We start from the raw sequence: 15,873 nt of genomic DNA on the forward strand, positions 1-15,873 counted from the left end.
GAGTAAAAACTTTTTCAGGAAATTATCTATTTGTCTAAAGCTAACATCCTAGAGCGGGCCATAATAATAATAACCATCTTAATAATTTTGAGAGATAAATATTATCATAAAAATAAATGATTTCTAATATATACTTTCAATAAAAAATAAAGTAAAACTGAAAACTTACCACATGAACACCGGAAAGACCAACAGTTTCATTGGGCTTCTTGTCGGTCTTTTTAGCTTGTCGTTTAGCTTTACTTTCAAGGAAACGTTGCTTAAGAACAAGGGTATCTTGAATATTTTGTTCACATATTCCATTAAAACTTTGGTCGTATCGCGGAACACAGTCAGTTTGATGTCTTCGATAGTTTTCAAGCCTTCTTCTAAGCCGGTCAACGACCGCTTGTTTCTTCGGGGTGAGTACCTCACCCATACCAGGGGCCTGACCCATTTGTTGGTGTAACTGCAACTGCTGTTGACTTGTTAAGCCTAATTGACCTGTTACGTTAAGTTGGTCCAATCCTGGATGGACCGGTGATTGATTGGTTCCACGACGATTCACTTGCTGTGCAGCACCCGCACAAACGGTAACGTTACCAGGGCCGCTGCCCGTGCCGGGGGGGCCTTGCGAAGGCTGATGGGGCAGGAGCCCCCCGGCCTCCATACAGCCCCCTAAATCCACCGCAGGGTAAGCCAGTTCAATAGGAGCACACTTTTGAAGCAAGATGTTGCCTAATATCTGCTTTCTTATCTTCTACTTCCTCTGGGTCTACTTCAACTTCCGCTTCTTGTCCACCACCTTGTTCTCCTTTTTCTTCTTCGTCTTCGTCTTCCTCTTCTTCAGTTATTTTTTTCTCCAGCATCCTTTCACACACCTTCACGATCGATTTCCTGTCAGCTGACATCTGCAAACATTCATTCACCAACAACACTTTTACGCCGAGGTATTACATTTTCACTATACACTTTTTTCGTCAACATTTTTTAATATCAATTATTCCTTATTTGTTTTTCTGATCTTCGGTGTGATTGAAATAACATAAAACCATAATTTAATTTTCACTTATTAATTAGTTAATTAGTAATAAATGTTATGAAATATTTAACGTATATACTGTCTATTAATGCTGATAAATTAATTTTTTAATAAATTTAATAATTTAATTGACACAGTTAAATTAATTTTGGTATAATAAATATTTAAATAAAATATTTGAAGTATGAAACAACAGGTAGTTGTACACGAGAACAGCGTGTTGACGCGCGCGTCATGAAAAAATGTGGAGCGAAGGGGGGAGCTGAAGAAACGGCACACCGGTGAAACAGAGCTAGGAATATGGAAGGGATAGGAAGCAAAACGGGATTCTCTTAAGACAGAGAAAAGAGTACGTTTAGAACTCCATTTTATATTCTCTATCTCTATCCGTCAGCCTTACTAAATATTTTAATGTTTGTGTGTCGCTTTCGATGATCTTTCACTAATCTCTTTTGAAATATTTTTGAATTGTCATTACATCCAATCATGTTACATTTCACTTTTAAAAATGTGTCAATTTATTTTCTATGATTGTTGTTTCAATATAAATAAATAGTTTTTTTTACTAATTTCACCACCAAGTTATTCTTGACAATTCATTTAGAGTATTAACATATTCTAGAAATGATTCGAAAACAACTTTACCAATGTTTTGTTACAAACAATTACATAACCTCACTTTTTTTCCTAACAGGAGACAAAGATTGAAGTAAATAACTTCTTTCGTTGTACAAAGGCAAATAGTTTGTATAATTATGCACAAAAACACTTATTTAATTAGTTTTTATGGATTTTTTTGTGTACTTTTTGTTTCTAAAGGCACAAAATCACTTATAAAAGTGCGCGTGAATACGATAATGTTGAGGCATATGTTGTTCAAACGGTCAATCATAACACAATAACTGACTTGCGCTCCACCCGTTACGCCAACAACTACTGAGAATGCCAGAAGAACGTCAAAAGTAATCGCCGTTTATGTGTAAACTAAACTGAGCGGTGGCGCCACTTACTTAATAATACACTTGAGTAACTCCAATAAATACCTTTATCTACTCCAAACGATCTTTTAATTATTTAAATAATTAATAAATTTTATATTATTTTACGAAAATAATTAATAAATTATTCTCATTTATATAGAAGCACTTATTGTGTTATTTATTCAATTCGGACAAAAATAGGGTCTTAAATAAATATTTTTATCTACGATTAACGTTACTATGGTATTTAAAACTTAAAATACGACCATCCGCCAGTCTTAGAAACATTTGAGCTATTTTTTTTACAATTTTTTTTGATGAATTATTTTTATAAATATACACACATTCTGTATATATTAAATTACTTTAAATTTTAAAGACAGATGAATTTAAAATCACAAACATTAGGGATTAAATAGTATATCTGAGAGTGTTTGTTGATTTTATTCTATATTATTCATAGAGTAAGTAGCCAATTTTCCCGCAATGTATTCCAGTGAATCAATCAATCAATTATCGAATGTCAATTAGCTTATATATACATTTACACCTATTACATTCATTTCTTCATTCATCATTTTATGGACTAGATCAAACCAAATACAATGAAATTAAAAATATATGTATTATTTTATTAATAACTTTGTTGAAAGTAGTTTTTCTAACTAGAAATTCGGTTAATTTAATGGATATGTCATGAATTGAAATCAATTAATACTAATAATTAATAATTTCACAATAAAGTAGTTTTTTAAATATTATCATTAAAAGTAAATACAGTAAAAAAATAATACAACTTAATTAACAATCAATTACTCGAAAAATGATTTAAAACATTAATTCTTTTTTTAAGTTTCATAATTGTTTGATTTAAAAAAATTTCTTTACTGGCTAAACAATTTTATAATTTTTTATGTTGGACGTTATTCAATATTTTATGAATATTTTTTAACAATAAATAATTATGAAAAATTGCTCTCTTAATTTAATTACTATGTATACTTAAATTTAATATTACTTATACCTATAAGTATCATTTAAATATTTTCTAATTTATTTATTAATCAAATATACTCACGACATTATAGAAAAATCGAACGAAAATTAAATCATTGTCGAGAATATATGTGTATATGTATCTACAAAATTAACACGTTTTTTGTTTTAACTCATCATCGTTGGTATATGTATATATATAATTTATATTCAATATATTTTGTATTTATGTATAACGTGAGATTTTAATGAATGCCGAGCGCGTTATAAAAAGTACAAGTTGTAAATGTTCGAAAAAAATGCATGTACTTAATCCTACTTAGAATTTTTATAAATATTACACATTTTTAAAATAATTTTTCCATTAACGTTATATATGTGTATAAATATTAACGCCAAATTATAGTATACTCGTACTGTATAATATATAATATACATAAAAAAGTAATTAAGTGAAAGTATAATCGCTAATATTGCAATAATTACAATTTGCACAATTTAAACTATAAAATAATATTTTTTAATGATTAATCATTAACTAATGTACAATGATCATTTTAGTAAAATGAAAAAATTTATCGAATTACAAAATTATTCAATACGATTTTGATAAATTTCTCATTCACTTACATACAGATTAATTTCATTTAAATTATGAATTTCCTACATATTTCATGAAAAAAAATTTGTTATCTAAAAAGGAATATTATTGTTATTTCAACTAACTACTAACAATTAAATTTACTACTGTACATTCTCTTCATTCTTGTCATTTTTCACATTCGATTTGTATCAAATTAACAATTCAGTATAAATAGTTAATTTTAACACTGATTTAAAATACCTATTTACAAGTTTTTTATTGATATACATATGGTATTAAATTAATTTTTACGGCAAGCCGTTCAGATCAGCATAGTCAAATTTAACATACCATCCTTATGTTATATATCAATTTGTAAGCATTACAATTATCAATAGATATAAAAAAATTTAAATTTTATGAACAAATTAATTTCAAATGTTCACAATTAAAATTTTTTACAGTAAAAAAAGATACAGTATCTGGCTATCTAATGTATAACTTTCACGATCGAAGACTTAATAAGGCAGTCGAAGAATAAAATTTAATAAAAAACAAATATTATTGATTTTCATTATCAATAATTAATAAGAATAAAAAAAATAATAATGAAATGAGATGGTGTACTCCTATCATAATAGCTCGGAAGCTCTTAATTCTACATAGTTAATGTAGGTTCAAATGAAATTATGCATAAATTAACAAAGTCAAAATAAAAGTATAAAAAATGTCGAGTATGTTTGAGGAAAAAATCAGCCCAGAGACAATTAGTCTCGAATAAAAAATAATTTCCTGTGAACTTCTAAATTTTTTAATATTATAAAGTAATTTGATGATTACCTGTGAAATTATTCGTTAAATGCAAGTAGAGTCTGGATGCTGATTGGCAGATTTTCGCGTTTTTTTGGGTTCTTTTGTAGACAATTCTTGTGAAGGTCTTCTTGGGCTACCCAATGTGACTAGAGCTGATGCTACAGCTAATCCGGCACTTTGGCCTGCCGGTGTATAACTTTCACCACCAGTTGGTAGTCTGACTAGTAAAGATAAAACTGCAGCTCTGTTACCACTGCAAGGCTCTAAAGCAATAGGGCTGGGTGCATCCTGTTAAAATAATTAACTTCATTAATTACAAATGCTTTTTTCGCTACTTTTATATAAAATAAAATTCACAACAGAAAGAGTCATATAAAAATTTCTAAAAATATTTAAAAAAATAAAATGAAAATTTCTGAGTTATTTAAAATAGATAAACAGTGAAATTGATAAAATATTAAATATTTACAAAAAACTAGAATTTAAATATATCATTACGCTTTGTCCTTTTAAGAAAAAACTTTATGAGATTAATTAATTTATGTTTGAAATTAATTCTTATTTAATTAGTAATGAACTATTCACCTTTTTCTTTTTTTGACTGCTACTATTAGTGTCCAATTCATTCCGTTCATTTTCTGCTGATAAATCTCGCCTCTCGATTTCCACAAGAACTTGGCTGAAAGCACGACTGGCCATCTGTTGCATCTCAACAAAAAGTCTTTGTCTTCTTCGATACATATCGTATTTTTGTTTGATTTTCCAGAGTACAGCAGCCACCAATAATAAAGCAAGGAAGCACCTGTGCGGTGTCATGTAATCTCTAGTTTACAAGTTAGTACTGCCTCAGATTTAACGCGATCAAAACTAATAGAGAAGATTTAACTAAACATGCACAACTACTTGGAATGAAAGGATATCCAAAAAAAAAATATAAAAGAAGCAAATATGAACGATTTAGACAAGTGATAGTTTCAAAGAATATTAAAACTAGTACTTACGTAGAAAATGTGATGAAAAATTGTTGCAGGTTTAATTTAGAATATTGTGAAAATGATATTTGTATCCATAACGGTGGTTGAAAATCATAAACATAAACATAAAAAGTTGTTAGAGTGTTATTATCTTCACTCCCAAAACTGTATTCAGCTTTACTAAAACGCTGTTTGTAAGTTGTACAGTTGGCACCAAGGAGATATGGTTTCTCAGGGCTGTTGGTCTTTTTAATGGTAATGTTCATTTTCGCAAGAACTGAACATGTTATGGAAAATTCAGCATCAACGTCTGGCTTCGAGGGAGAATTTTTAAAGTTAATGGCTCTATAATGACGATCTTCTTTTTTACTTAAATTAAATGTGAATTGATAGTCTATTACTAGATCATCTGTAAAAAAAAAACAATTAAAATTAATAATTAATTTAGTTAAATAAGTTAATAAAAATTATTTAAATAACTCACAGAAACACGATCCTTTAGTAGGATCCCCATGGTAAAGACTAGAGACATCACACCGCTCACAATGATCTCCAATTATTCCTTTGGTAGTACAAAAACATTTACCAGTATCACTAACACACTCAGTACCCTGATCATTGCATGAACAAGGCTGACAAGTAGCTCCGTTAAGTGGACTTCCATAATATCCAGGCATACATTTATCACAGTGTGCTCCTCGGGTTAAATTTCCGCAGGGTTTAATACAGTCAGTCGTATTAGGATAGCATGTGCTGTGACCATTACATTGGCAATTAGGGCATTTGGTAAAAAACCAACGTTCATACGGACAAGTGTCATCAATGTTTTGTTTGGGACCTTTTGCACCACCTGGCATACATTTCCCTTTTCCTGTTTTAGATCCGTCATCACACCATCCACAACCAGGATCTGATCGACAGCTCAAACATGATGAATAAAAACTACACCATTCTCTTCCCGTTTCTGTAGCTCGGCATCTTGATTCACTCGTTGTCCATTCCCTGCATTGGCCATAAGGAAAACTAACTGGATATGCATTTTTATCAACGCATTTCCTCTCATTTTGACACCAAATGCACTCCGACTCAGTGCAATTTCTACAAGCTGTATATTCAACACATGGACTTCTACAAGTGTCCAGTGATAATCTCTGAGCTTGAGCCTGAATCGTACCATTCATTATTGTAATGTCACGTACTTTAGTGATAGGCTTGCAGTGATCTGGACCGTTAGTCCAAGACCATGTGCAATAAGGATTAGCGGAGCATGCTTGACATGTGTGAAGTTGAAAACATTCAATGCCTGAGTGTAAATCACATTGCTCTAATTCTGTTATACCTGCTATTGGTGGTGCATTTGCAGTACGTCGGCACATTTCATAAGCACAGCTCTTTCCGCACCAGACACAGTTATAAGAAGTCTGTACACATGCAGCACAGTCAGTAAGTAATTTACATAATTCTTTATGCGAAGTCATCCCTCTTGGTTGAGTATCATCAATGCACTGCATATATCTTCCGTCATGTATATTATCAGTCTGTAGGACATTATTGGATATTTGAGTAATTTGTAAGCAAGTGTTTTCCCGTTTATCCCAAATACATTTAGTTCCTGTTCTGGAAATGAGACATGGATTTTGGGTTGTCAGATGACCACAATTTCCTGGCGTATATTTCAACATATCAGAGAGCATTTGTCCATCGAATCCACCATAAATATACATTGAATTATCAAATACGGTGGCACTATGGCCGTATCGTGGCAAATCTGATAATTCACGTGGCATTGGAAATTGATGCCAAGAGTCACAAGTTATGTCATAGGCAATTGTATCAAAAGAATAACACCTTGCACCGTGAGAGTGAACTGTGTCATTGTGCGTGTTACCTCCGAAGACTAACATTAATCCACCCGAAATAAAAACTCCAGTATGGAAAAATCGTGCTGACGGTGCTGCAGTTAAAAGTCTCCACACACGCAAATTTGGATGATATGAATAAATTCGATTTGTTAAACTTTGGGCACTTTGAGATTCAGATACACAACCGCCATAAACGTAAATTAAATTTGTCAAGGAATCAAGAGCAGCACTATGCCCATAACCACCTTTCACTGGAAATCCAATCGTTTCAACTATTTTCCATTCTCGTGTTCCAAAATAATACTCTTGAACAGAATTTAAATATCCATATTGAGGTGAATGGCCAAAAATAACGACCATTTTTTCACCTTTATCCTGACTGTGGACCAATGTAGCAGAATGACCAGCAACTTTCAATGGCCCACACATTGTTTTATTATTACAATTATGTCGTACTGTTACATTTTCCCATATTTTAGCTGAAATGTCAAAGGCCCAAAGTTCATTAGTGACTGTTGAGTTGTCAATTACGCCTCCGTACATGTAGATCTTGTCTCCAAATAACACACATGAGTGTGCATATCGTGGTAATGGACGAATTCCTTCAATATGCGGAGTTTCCCATACATTCCCATTAAAATCATAGATATAAATCATTTTAGATTTGTGAAAACTTTCACCACCTACAATGTAAAGAGAATCTCGCCATACAATTGCACAATGACTTGATGAGCCAATCGGTGAAAAATCATTATAAGTTATCGTTTCCCAGTAACCACGTTCAATTCTTTGACTACAGTCGGCACCTAAATAAACCATTACAATAATTAATTCTTCAGTACAACATGCATTACATTAATTATCTTTTAATTCAACAATAATAATAATATTAATAATATAATAATAATAAATATAATGATTTCAAAAATAATAATAATGATAACAGTAATAATACCTTTAAATCCGGGTGCACAATCGCAGTGGTGCTTCTCACGATTGCATTCACCTTGATTATGATGATAGGTACAATTGTTGGGGCATACTGATGCATCACAAGCTTCACCAGTCCACGTTGCATCGCACGTGCATACTCCTTCGATGCATACACCATTTCCGGAACATTCGATGTGTGAATACCTTTGATTGATAATAAAAAATAGTTCAATATTTTATCGTAAGCTTAGCATTGTATAATTAATCAACGTCAACCTTACATAATAAAAATAAACCAGATATATTAATGAAGTTTTATAATATAAATTTTATAGTAAATTTATAGCTAATGAATTAACATAAAATAGATTCATTTTCTTTCAATCAAATCCTACACATTAATATTTACTCATTGGGTATGAGAATGTTTCTTCATCTTTAGCTTTTTTCTAATTTGTGTAATTATATATGGAGAATTTTTATTTTTTCTTTACTACCATTACACCTATGTAAAACTAGACTTGAATGAAAAAAACATGAATAACGTTATTTTCTGATTATTAAGCGTAACCGCATGTCTAACGTATTTTTATTGATAACATTCATTTTAGCTGAGTTAAGTAGACTAATAATATTCTAAAGCTTCATTAAACTTTCAATTATAATATTTTTTTATTACTAAAGAAAATGGTGTTCCACTTAGCAGTTAATCATTAGGATAATTAGTTTTAATGCTACATATAAATTTACCTGCTAGGACACGCATTAGTTTTATAAGTGATGTTAAAGCCACTCATATTATATGCGACGTCGGAATAGAAATGAAGGAAGACACTGCCAGAACGTGCGATGACTTCCGGAACTCGTCGGATGTGGTAACCATCCTTGTGCATCAATCCGGTGAAAACACCAAGGAGTGGTGCTTCAACACTATCTCCATCATATATATACAAATGATCCCAGCCACATTCTGTGGCAAATTCTTCTATGTGCATACGAATCGAAGTATTTGGACTACTCTCTATCAACCATGAACACTTTACATCTGTTGTATAATTTTCTGCTCCATCGTGAATGCTTCCTGATGGCTCTGTTAATCTAAAATCAATGAATAGTAAAAAGCAGTTAGTTTTATGAAGAAATTTAATATTTCGTTACTTGTGAAATCAAAACGTTTACGTACGTTTTTTGTTCACAATATCTAAAGATGAAATGAAATTTGAATAAATTGAGATAAAATCATTAGCAATTGTTGTAAACAAAAGAAAAATAGATATCGTAGACTTTCATACAATTCAGTTTGATTGTTTAGCAGTCATTTGGATTCTCAATGAATTACAGAACTTACAAAATGAAATAAAATGCTAGGAAGGGGTGAATTAAAAGGATTACAAACAAATTGAATGTAATCATATTGATTAATTCAATTTTCGTTGAGATTCAATCGATTTTTTCAATGTAAAGAAATTTGATTAGCTTAAATTTGACATAAAACCGACTGTATAACCTCAATCGAATGATAATTATAAATTCATCATACCTAACTTTCCCACTGCAATATTGACATGCAGATCCTTGCCATCCATCGCGACAGATACAGCTACCGTTGACACAATTACCATTGACACAATTGTTCACGTCGCATGTAGCTTCTGTAGACGATGATGCTATTGTTGTACTCCATAACACTAGAGACCAAAGTACTGCTGTCCATAATAACATACACGGAAAATCAAACACCACTCTATCATGACCAAGTCGATTTTTTCGACGATACTTTGATTTATTTAGAAACAGAAACATCTGCACTAATTTTGCCATTTTGAGAGGCTTCCATGTCCAAGACAATGGCCGATGGCGACGCAAGACACCTCTTGCTATCACCTCTCGTAATATTAAGCTTTTGGTGAAGTTCAGAAAAAGCTGATAGGACTAACAGTGGCTACACTCTCGCGTAAATCCTCTTCGTTGTTACTCGTCTAACCTGATATCGAACCATGTATCAAATTTAGTCATTAGACGGCTTAAACGCGACTCTTTACTCCAACTTATTGAAACTTTGCTTCGTAGGTGGCGCTGATTAAACTTTTTATAATTTTTTTTTTTGAACATTCCATGCTTGGTGGCGCTGTAAGAGATTTCTGAAAATTCGCTCTATTTGAATTTTTGAAAAAATTAAATATCGAAACTGATGAATGAACTTATTAAATTACTTCTTTTTCACATAAATTATTAAAGTTTTTGTTTTAAAATATTAAAAAATTATTAATATTATACACAGGTTGAAATTATTAGTATTATACATAGATTGAAAGTATCCGATGACCTTCACCAAGAAAAATATATTATATATAAGTAACATTTTTTTTCGTTATTATAATAAACTATTAAATGATTTTTTAATATTAATAAATGAATAAACTTTTTAATAATACATATAGGATCACTTATAACATACAATACAATTAATTTAAAAAATTTGGTTATCTCTAAAATAAAGCAGGATTTGAATTACATATTAATTCAAAGCTTCAAAAATAATACATACATGATTCGAATACCCATTCAAATAAATTTTATATTATAGAGGGAAACTTTGAGTAAGTATTAGTTTCCCCCACTATTCCAATTTGCCTGCAAAATTGAGCACCGCGGAATAGTCGAAATACGAAACAAACGATGGTACTACAGTACGAAGTTGATCGCACGGCGAATTCGTTGATCTATTAACATAAATTATTAATCCATTTCTCATCTATTTTTTAACATAACTTATTAATAAAAATATTTAAATTATTCTAACTAGTGTAAGTTATTGTAAAAAAATAATTTAAATCAATAATGATATGATATTTTATTCTTCTAAGTGCTTATAAATCTGTCAATCTTATGCGATTAAAATAACATTTGAATTATCCACATATGTGTAATCGGTTGAATAATTATTCTTGATTTTGGTTATTATATTATTTTAAAATCAAAAAGTGAATATTAATAATGATCGGACCATCATCAAGTACAAATAATATGCCAAATCGTCAAGATAATGAAATTGCTGTAAGAGCGAAAAGAAGAGTTTTTGATGATTTAGACATTGACAATTTTTGTGAAGAAATTTGTCAAAGTCCAAAGAAACATCACACTATGGAACGAGATTCCTTGGAAGTTGCTATGGCACAAATAGTTCATACATCACAATTTCCATTAGTTGCTTCTATTCAGGAATCAAACAATCCTGGCTCAGTTGCTAGATTAGAAGTTCTCGTGGTTGATGGTACCTGGGACGTATCAAATATTGAACACAATGATTTACCACTTGATTTACCTTCTACTGACAGTCACGAATCAGACATACAAAATTCACTGATAGTACGAAATGTTGAAAATATTGAAAATAATTATAACGCTATTTTATCTTACTGGGATCCAACAGAAGAAGCTGAAAATGATCAAAATATTGTTGATAATCAAAATGTTTCGCCACCTACTGTTATGACAACAATAAACAATAATCATAACGATAACAATAACAACAATAATATCAACAACAGCAGCCAAGTGGATGACCAAGAAGATGGAAATCTTTCGTGGCTTTTGGATTTCAAACTCGATTCATTAATTGAAGCTCCTGAAGAAAAAATCAGTGTGCCATGTGATTATTTTTGCTTATTAATATGTTTTTAATAATACTTTATAAATTTTTATTTTATTATTCATGATAATATATAATTAAAAATGTAATAATAATTATTAATCATGTTTTTTTTTATTAATTAAAGGTTTCAAAAATCGTAACAGATCTTATGCTTCTTCAGACAATTCAAATTTATACCTCAACAGCGTCAGAGGTAATGACACTACAGACCTAAATAATAGTGAATCAACTATAAACCAACGAGATAAACAATCAGTTGAAGGATATGCAAATAATATTAGATTCTCATCAAACTGCAACGGTCTAAAAAAACCTCCATTCACCTATACGGAATTAATAGAACATGCTTTGCAAGAACGAGGAGAACTTACAGTTTCAGCAATTTATCAGTGGATATCGTAAGTGTTATGTTTTATCAGATATCTTACCAATATTTCAATGTCACTTTTTCCCTACAAAATTACTCAGAATAAAAATTCATGATCGGTCGATTGAGTTCGAGTCGATTTTTGATAGTTACAACGCAGGGTGCAAGGTACCAGAATGGTACTATCTGGTACCATTGCCCTCAATGGGTGGTGGTACCATGTAGTACCACTTTCTACCCTTGTCTTTCCTTACTTGTTTTACTCGCTTCATACCATTTTGACGCGCTATGCTCTATGCATGTTCAACCGTATTTATATATTTTACGAGAATGACAACTGTAAACTTTATTATTCTTTTGTAGAAACTAAAGTAAATTTTTACCAAAATTTTTATTACAATGATAAATGATTAATAGTAGTTTCATTTATAAAAAATAAAATAAATATTACATAAAAATTGAAATTAATTTAAAAAATTACATATAAAACTAAATTTAAATTTTAAATTGCAAATTTTCTTTCAATATTTTTGGAAAATTTTTTATAGAACTTCAGCTCTAATTTAACGTAGGAAAATTCAGTTTTTTAAAATATACATTTTTCAAAATTTTAATCAATATGTTCACTTATTTCCTTTCTATAAATTATACTAATCAATATTGTTCTAACGTTTCTCATAGGGAACACTTTCCTTATTACAAAAGCAATGATGATCGTTGGAAGAATTCTGTAAGACACAATTTATCCATTAACCCTCACTTTCGAAAAGGATCTAAAGCACCTCATGGAGCTGGACACTTGTGGGCAATTGCTAATAGGAATGACTCACGACCACGACAATTATTAAATATCAACTCAGGAATTTCTGGACAACGTCAAATAATAAAAACTTTCTCAGAGAATAATTACCCTAGAAAAAATATTAAGTAATAATCAGTTGATTATTTAAGACAAATTCATGCTGACTTAAAATTGATTAATTACTTACAACAATTTTTTTTTTTAAGAAACACTCCAGTGATTGATGAAGTAGCTGCTGCAACAGCAAGCATAAGTCAAATGAATGATGATAATGAGCTTACATCATCGGTAACTCTCGAGCATTCAGCAGAGCAAATTTTAAACGGAGTAAAAAAAGAAGTAGAGGTACAATATTTGATGCCAATTATGACAGTTCAACAGCAAAATGATCGTGAAGCTAATGAGCACAATGTGCAACAGAAAATAACTATTACTACAAATAAAGAAACTGGTAAATTATTGTTTATAAAAAATAAAAACTAAATGCATTGACTTAAAAATTACTTACTACATCATTGGGATAACTAATGAATTTTTTTTTAACTACATTTCAGATTTTCTAAATCCAGTTTCCAAAGAGATAGTCGCAGAAGAGTGTGGTCTGATAGGAGAAAATTATCTGGTGACAGACATAAATTCCTCAACATTAGGTCTCAATGTAGTGGAACCCGAAATAATTACTCCAGACCACTTATTTGGTGAAGAATTAAGTTTTCAATTTTACGAACTAGCATCACCATCTCAACTTCAATCAGCCTGACAAACAGAGAAAAATCGAATTCACGTGATATTTATTGATGGAACGAAACTTCAAAATGTTCACATTGTGAATAAGGATATTAACACTTCGAAGAATCAATGTTTAATTTCTAATGACATAAATGAAGATGTAGATATTGACGAATCGATAACGGATGCAATTAACAGTTGATTACAATCGGTTTAATCTATTCCCAAAATATCTTTGAATAATAATTCTTACTTATTATTATATTTAGAATATTCACTCTCTTTAAAAATAAATATAATATAATTATAATTTCATAGGAAAATATTAATATATTAATATTATTGCTGTCTTTATAAATATATGCAATCAAATGCTTAAATATATATTCACTTTATTTTTTTGCGATTTAGTTTTATGAAATGTGTGAATTTTTTTTGTATTAGTGTGAAATAAAAATAAAAAATTTGCATATTACCTTTATTTTTAATTTATTAAACACTAGTATGTTAATTTTTTTATATTCTTAGTAAAATGGTAATAGTTGATAAATTTAATTCTCATACAATTAAAAAATCTTACAAAAAATTAGATTATTTAGATTCAGGTTTATCTGAAGATATATCTTTAACTTCTTCTGCTTTCTGTTTGATATCCGTCGATTCTACTTCCTTTTTATCGTCTACTGTTTTCTGCTCTATATTCGTTGATACTTCTTGACTCTGTTTCAGCAACATTGCCAAAATCTTAGCAGCTCTTTCTTGTTTTTTCAATTCTTTTCTACGTTTCTTTTCTTCTGCTTCCATCTTTTCAAGTGCTTCCTGGAATTTAGAATCTTTCGGATCTACGGCAAAACCTAACTTCCGACGAACTTCTTCAACCAATCGTTCTTTCTTTTCTTGAGCAGCTCGTAATGCTTCTGCTTTTTTGGCTAATTTATTTTGCAGTTCTTTTTCCCAAGTGAAACGTTTCTTCATATTTGCTTCTATTTCTTCCTCCCTGAACAACATTTAATTTATTATTTAATAATAATTTCTATTTTTTATATTTATATAAAAGTTGAAAAAAATTAAAATACCTTAGTCGAATTGTTTCTGCCTCTTTTTGTCTTTTTTCTTCTAAAATTTTCCAACCCTCTTGCAGAGTATATGGATTATAAACTCTCTCATATTCCAATTTATCTTCAATACCGTCCTTAGTAAGCCAGAGTGCTCCGGCCGGTATATCTAATGCTTCTAGACCATGTCTACCAAGCATTTTTCTTTTGTATGTTATAGTATCATGAAAGGTCTCTATGCTTTGATTATAAGGTTTTTTACCAAGTAAAATGTTACGATGTTCAGGATTTAGACAAGATTTATTTCTTTTTCTTAATATTTCTGCTTTTTCTTCATCACTTATTGCATCTACATATTTTGGAGTTTCTTCTATTGAGGTTAAATCAAGTTCATCTTTCCACTCAGTCTCAGCATAATGTCTTGTGAATGTTGGAGCTAGAACTTTCTCATAATAGATACTTGAACGTAAAAAATATCTACCTGATTTAGTAAGAACATTCATTGTTATTTCAAATTAGAAAAATTTATAATTTCACGTGTATCCAAACAACTTGACTGATTAGTGCTTCATTTGCTTTTAACTGAATCTACCATACCAACATTTTGTTTATCGGATAGTGCTGCAAATGTTCATCTAGATGGCGCTTAAACTAAATTTTGATAATTTAAATATTATAGAGAATTTTAAATGAAATATATTTATTTTACTTATTAATAAGTCATGACAAATAAATCAGATTTAAATATCAAGTCGGCTATTAGTATTTTAGTAAATCTATGTGATTGAATTATTATAGGATTAAATTCATTATTTTTATTCTTAGTTGTATATTGTAGATTATTTGTCGTCAACAAACACTATCTTATAAATAAATAATAAATAACAATTTTAAAAATTAAAGTTCAACTATATTAATAACAATAAAGTTTGGTAACATAAAATTTCAATTAAACAATTATATATTATTTTTAGATATAAATTCAAACAAATAAGTAGTTGAACAGATGCAATATACACGATGCCTATAATAATGATGACTAAAAAGAGACAACGAAAAAGGAATACTGAAATGAAAATTATTCTCACTTTTTTATTTCTTTT

General features: G+C 30.1%; 4 protein-coding genes across 7 annotated transcripts in view; 1 reads left to right on the forward strand and 3 right to left on the reverse strand.

The window, feature by feature from the left end:
- Positions 1-1,943, reverse strand: part of LOC118070698 (neurogenic protein mastermind-like) — a 33,273-nt gene extending 31,330 nt beyond the window's left edge. For 2 of the 3 annotated variants that reach the window (XM_035089474.1, XM_035089473.1), the window contains exon 1: positions 170-1,943. In XM_035089474.1, the coding sequence (XP_034945365.1) occupies positions 170-649 (480 nt within the window). In that variant the 5' untranslated portion in view covers positions 650-1,943. The remainder of the gene's footprint in view (positions 1-169) is intronic. The other variant, XM_035089472.1, reaches the window with a different exon arrangement.
- Positions 1,944-3,672: 1,729 nt separating this feature from the next.
- Positions 3,673-10,201, reverse strand: dsd (attractin-like protein dsd). 2 transcript variants are annotated; one of them, XM_035089371.1, is made up of 7 exons: positions 9,703-10,201; positions 8,913-9,260; positions 8,185-8,366; positions 5,852-8,035; positions 5,395-5,776; positions 4,979-5,195; positions 3,673-4,681 (listed from the first exon to the last, which is right to left on the reverse strand). In XM_035089371.1, exons 1-7 carry the CDS (start codon positions 9,981-9,983, stop codon positions 4,436-4,438), a joined length of 3,840 nt encoding a protein of 1,279 aa, XP_034945262.1. In that variant the 5' UTR covers positions 9,984-10,201; the 3' UTR covers positions 3,673-4,435. The 2 variants fall into 2 exon arrangements, with proteins under 2 accessions (XP_034945262.1, XP_034945261.1); XM_035089370.1 differs by having other exon boundaries at positions 4,979-5,216.
- Positions 10,202-11,159: 958 nt separating this feature from the next.
- Positions 11,160-13,899, forward strand: LOC118070646 (putative uncharacterized protein DDB_G0282499). The gene is made up of 5 exons (XM_035089369.1): positions 11,160-11,814; positions 11,942-12,215; positions 12,866-13,111; positions 13,193-13,437; positions 13,541-13,899. Exons 1-5 carry the CDS (start codon positions 11,160-11,162, stop codon positions 13,744-13,746), a joined length of 1,626 nt encoding a protein of 541 aa, XP_034945260.1. The 3' UTR covers positions 13,747-13,899.
- A 302-nt stretch (positions 13,900-14,201) lies between these two features.
- On the reverse strand, positions 14,202-15,347 carry LOC118070666 (growth arrest and DNA damage-inducible proteins-interacting protein CRIF). Its single transcript, XM_035089413.1, has 2 exons — positions 14,792-15,347; positions 14,202-14,712 (listed from the first exon to the last, which is right to left on the reverse strand). Exons 1-2 carry the CDS (start codon positions 15,271-15,273, stop codon positions 14,307-14,309), a joined length of 888 nt encoding a protein of 295 aa, XP_034945304.1. The 5' UTR covers positions 15,274-15,347; the 3' UTR covers positions 14,202-14,306.
- Positions 15,348-15,873: the final 526 nt, after the last annotated feature.

This window comes from Chelonus insularis, unplaced genomic scaffold (genome assembly GCF_013357705.1).
Source record: "Chelonus insularis isolate UGA/USDA-ARS -01 unplaced genomic scaffold, ASM1335770v1 contig_66_pilon, whole genome shotgun sequence".
Lineage (NCBI taxonomy): Eukaryota > Metazoa > Arthropoda > Insecta > Hymenoptera > Braconidae > Chelonus > Chelonus insularis.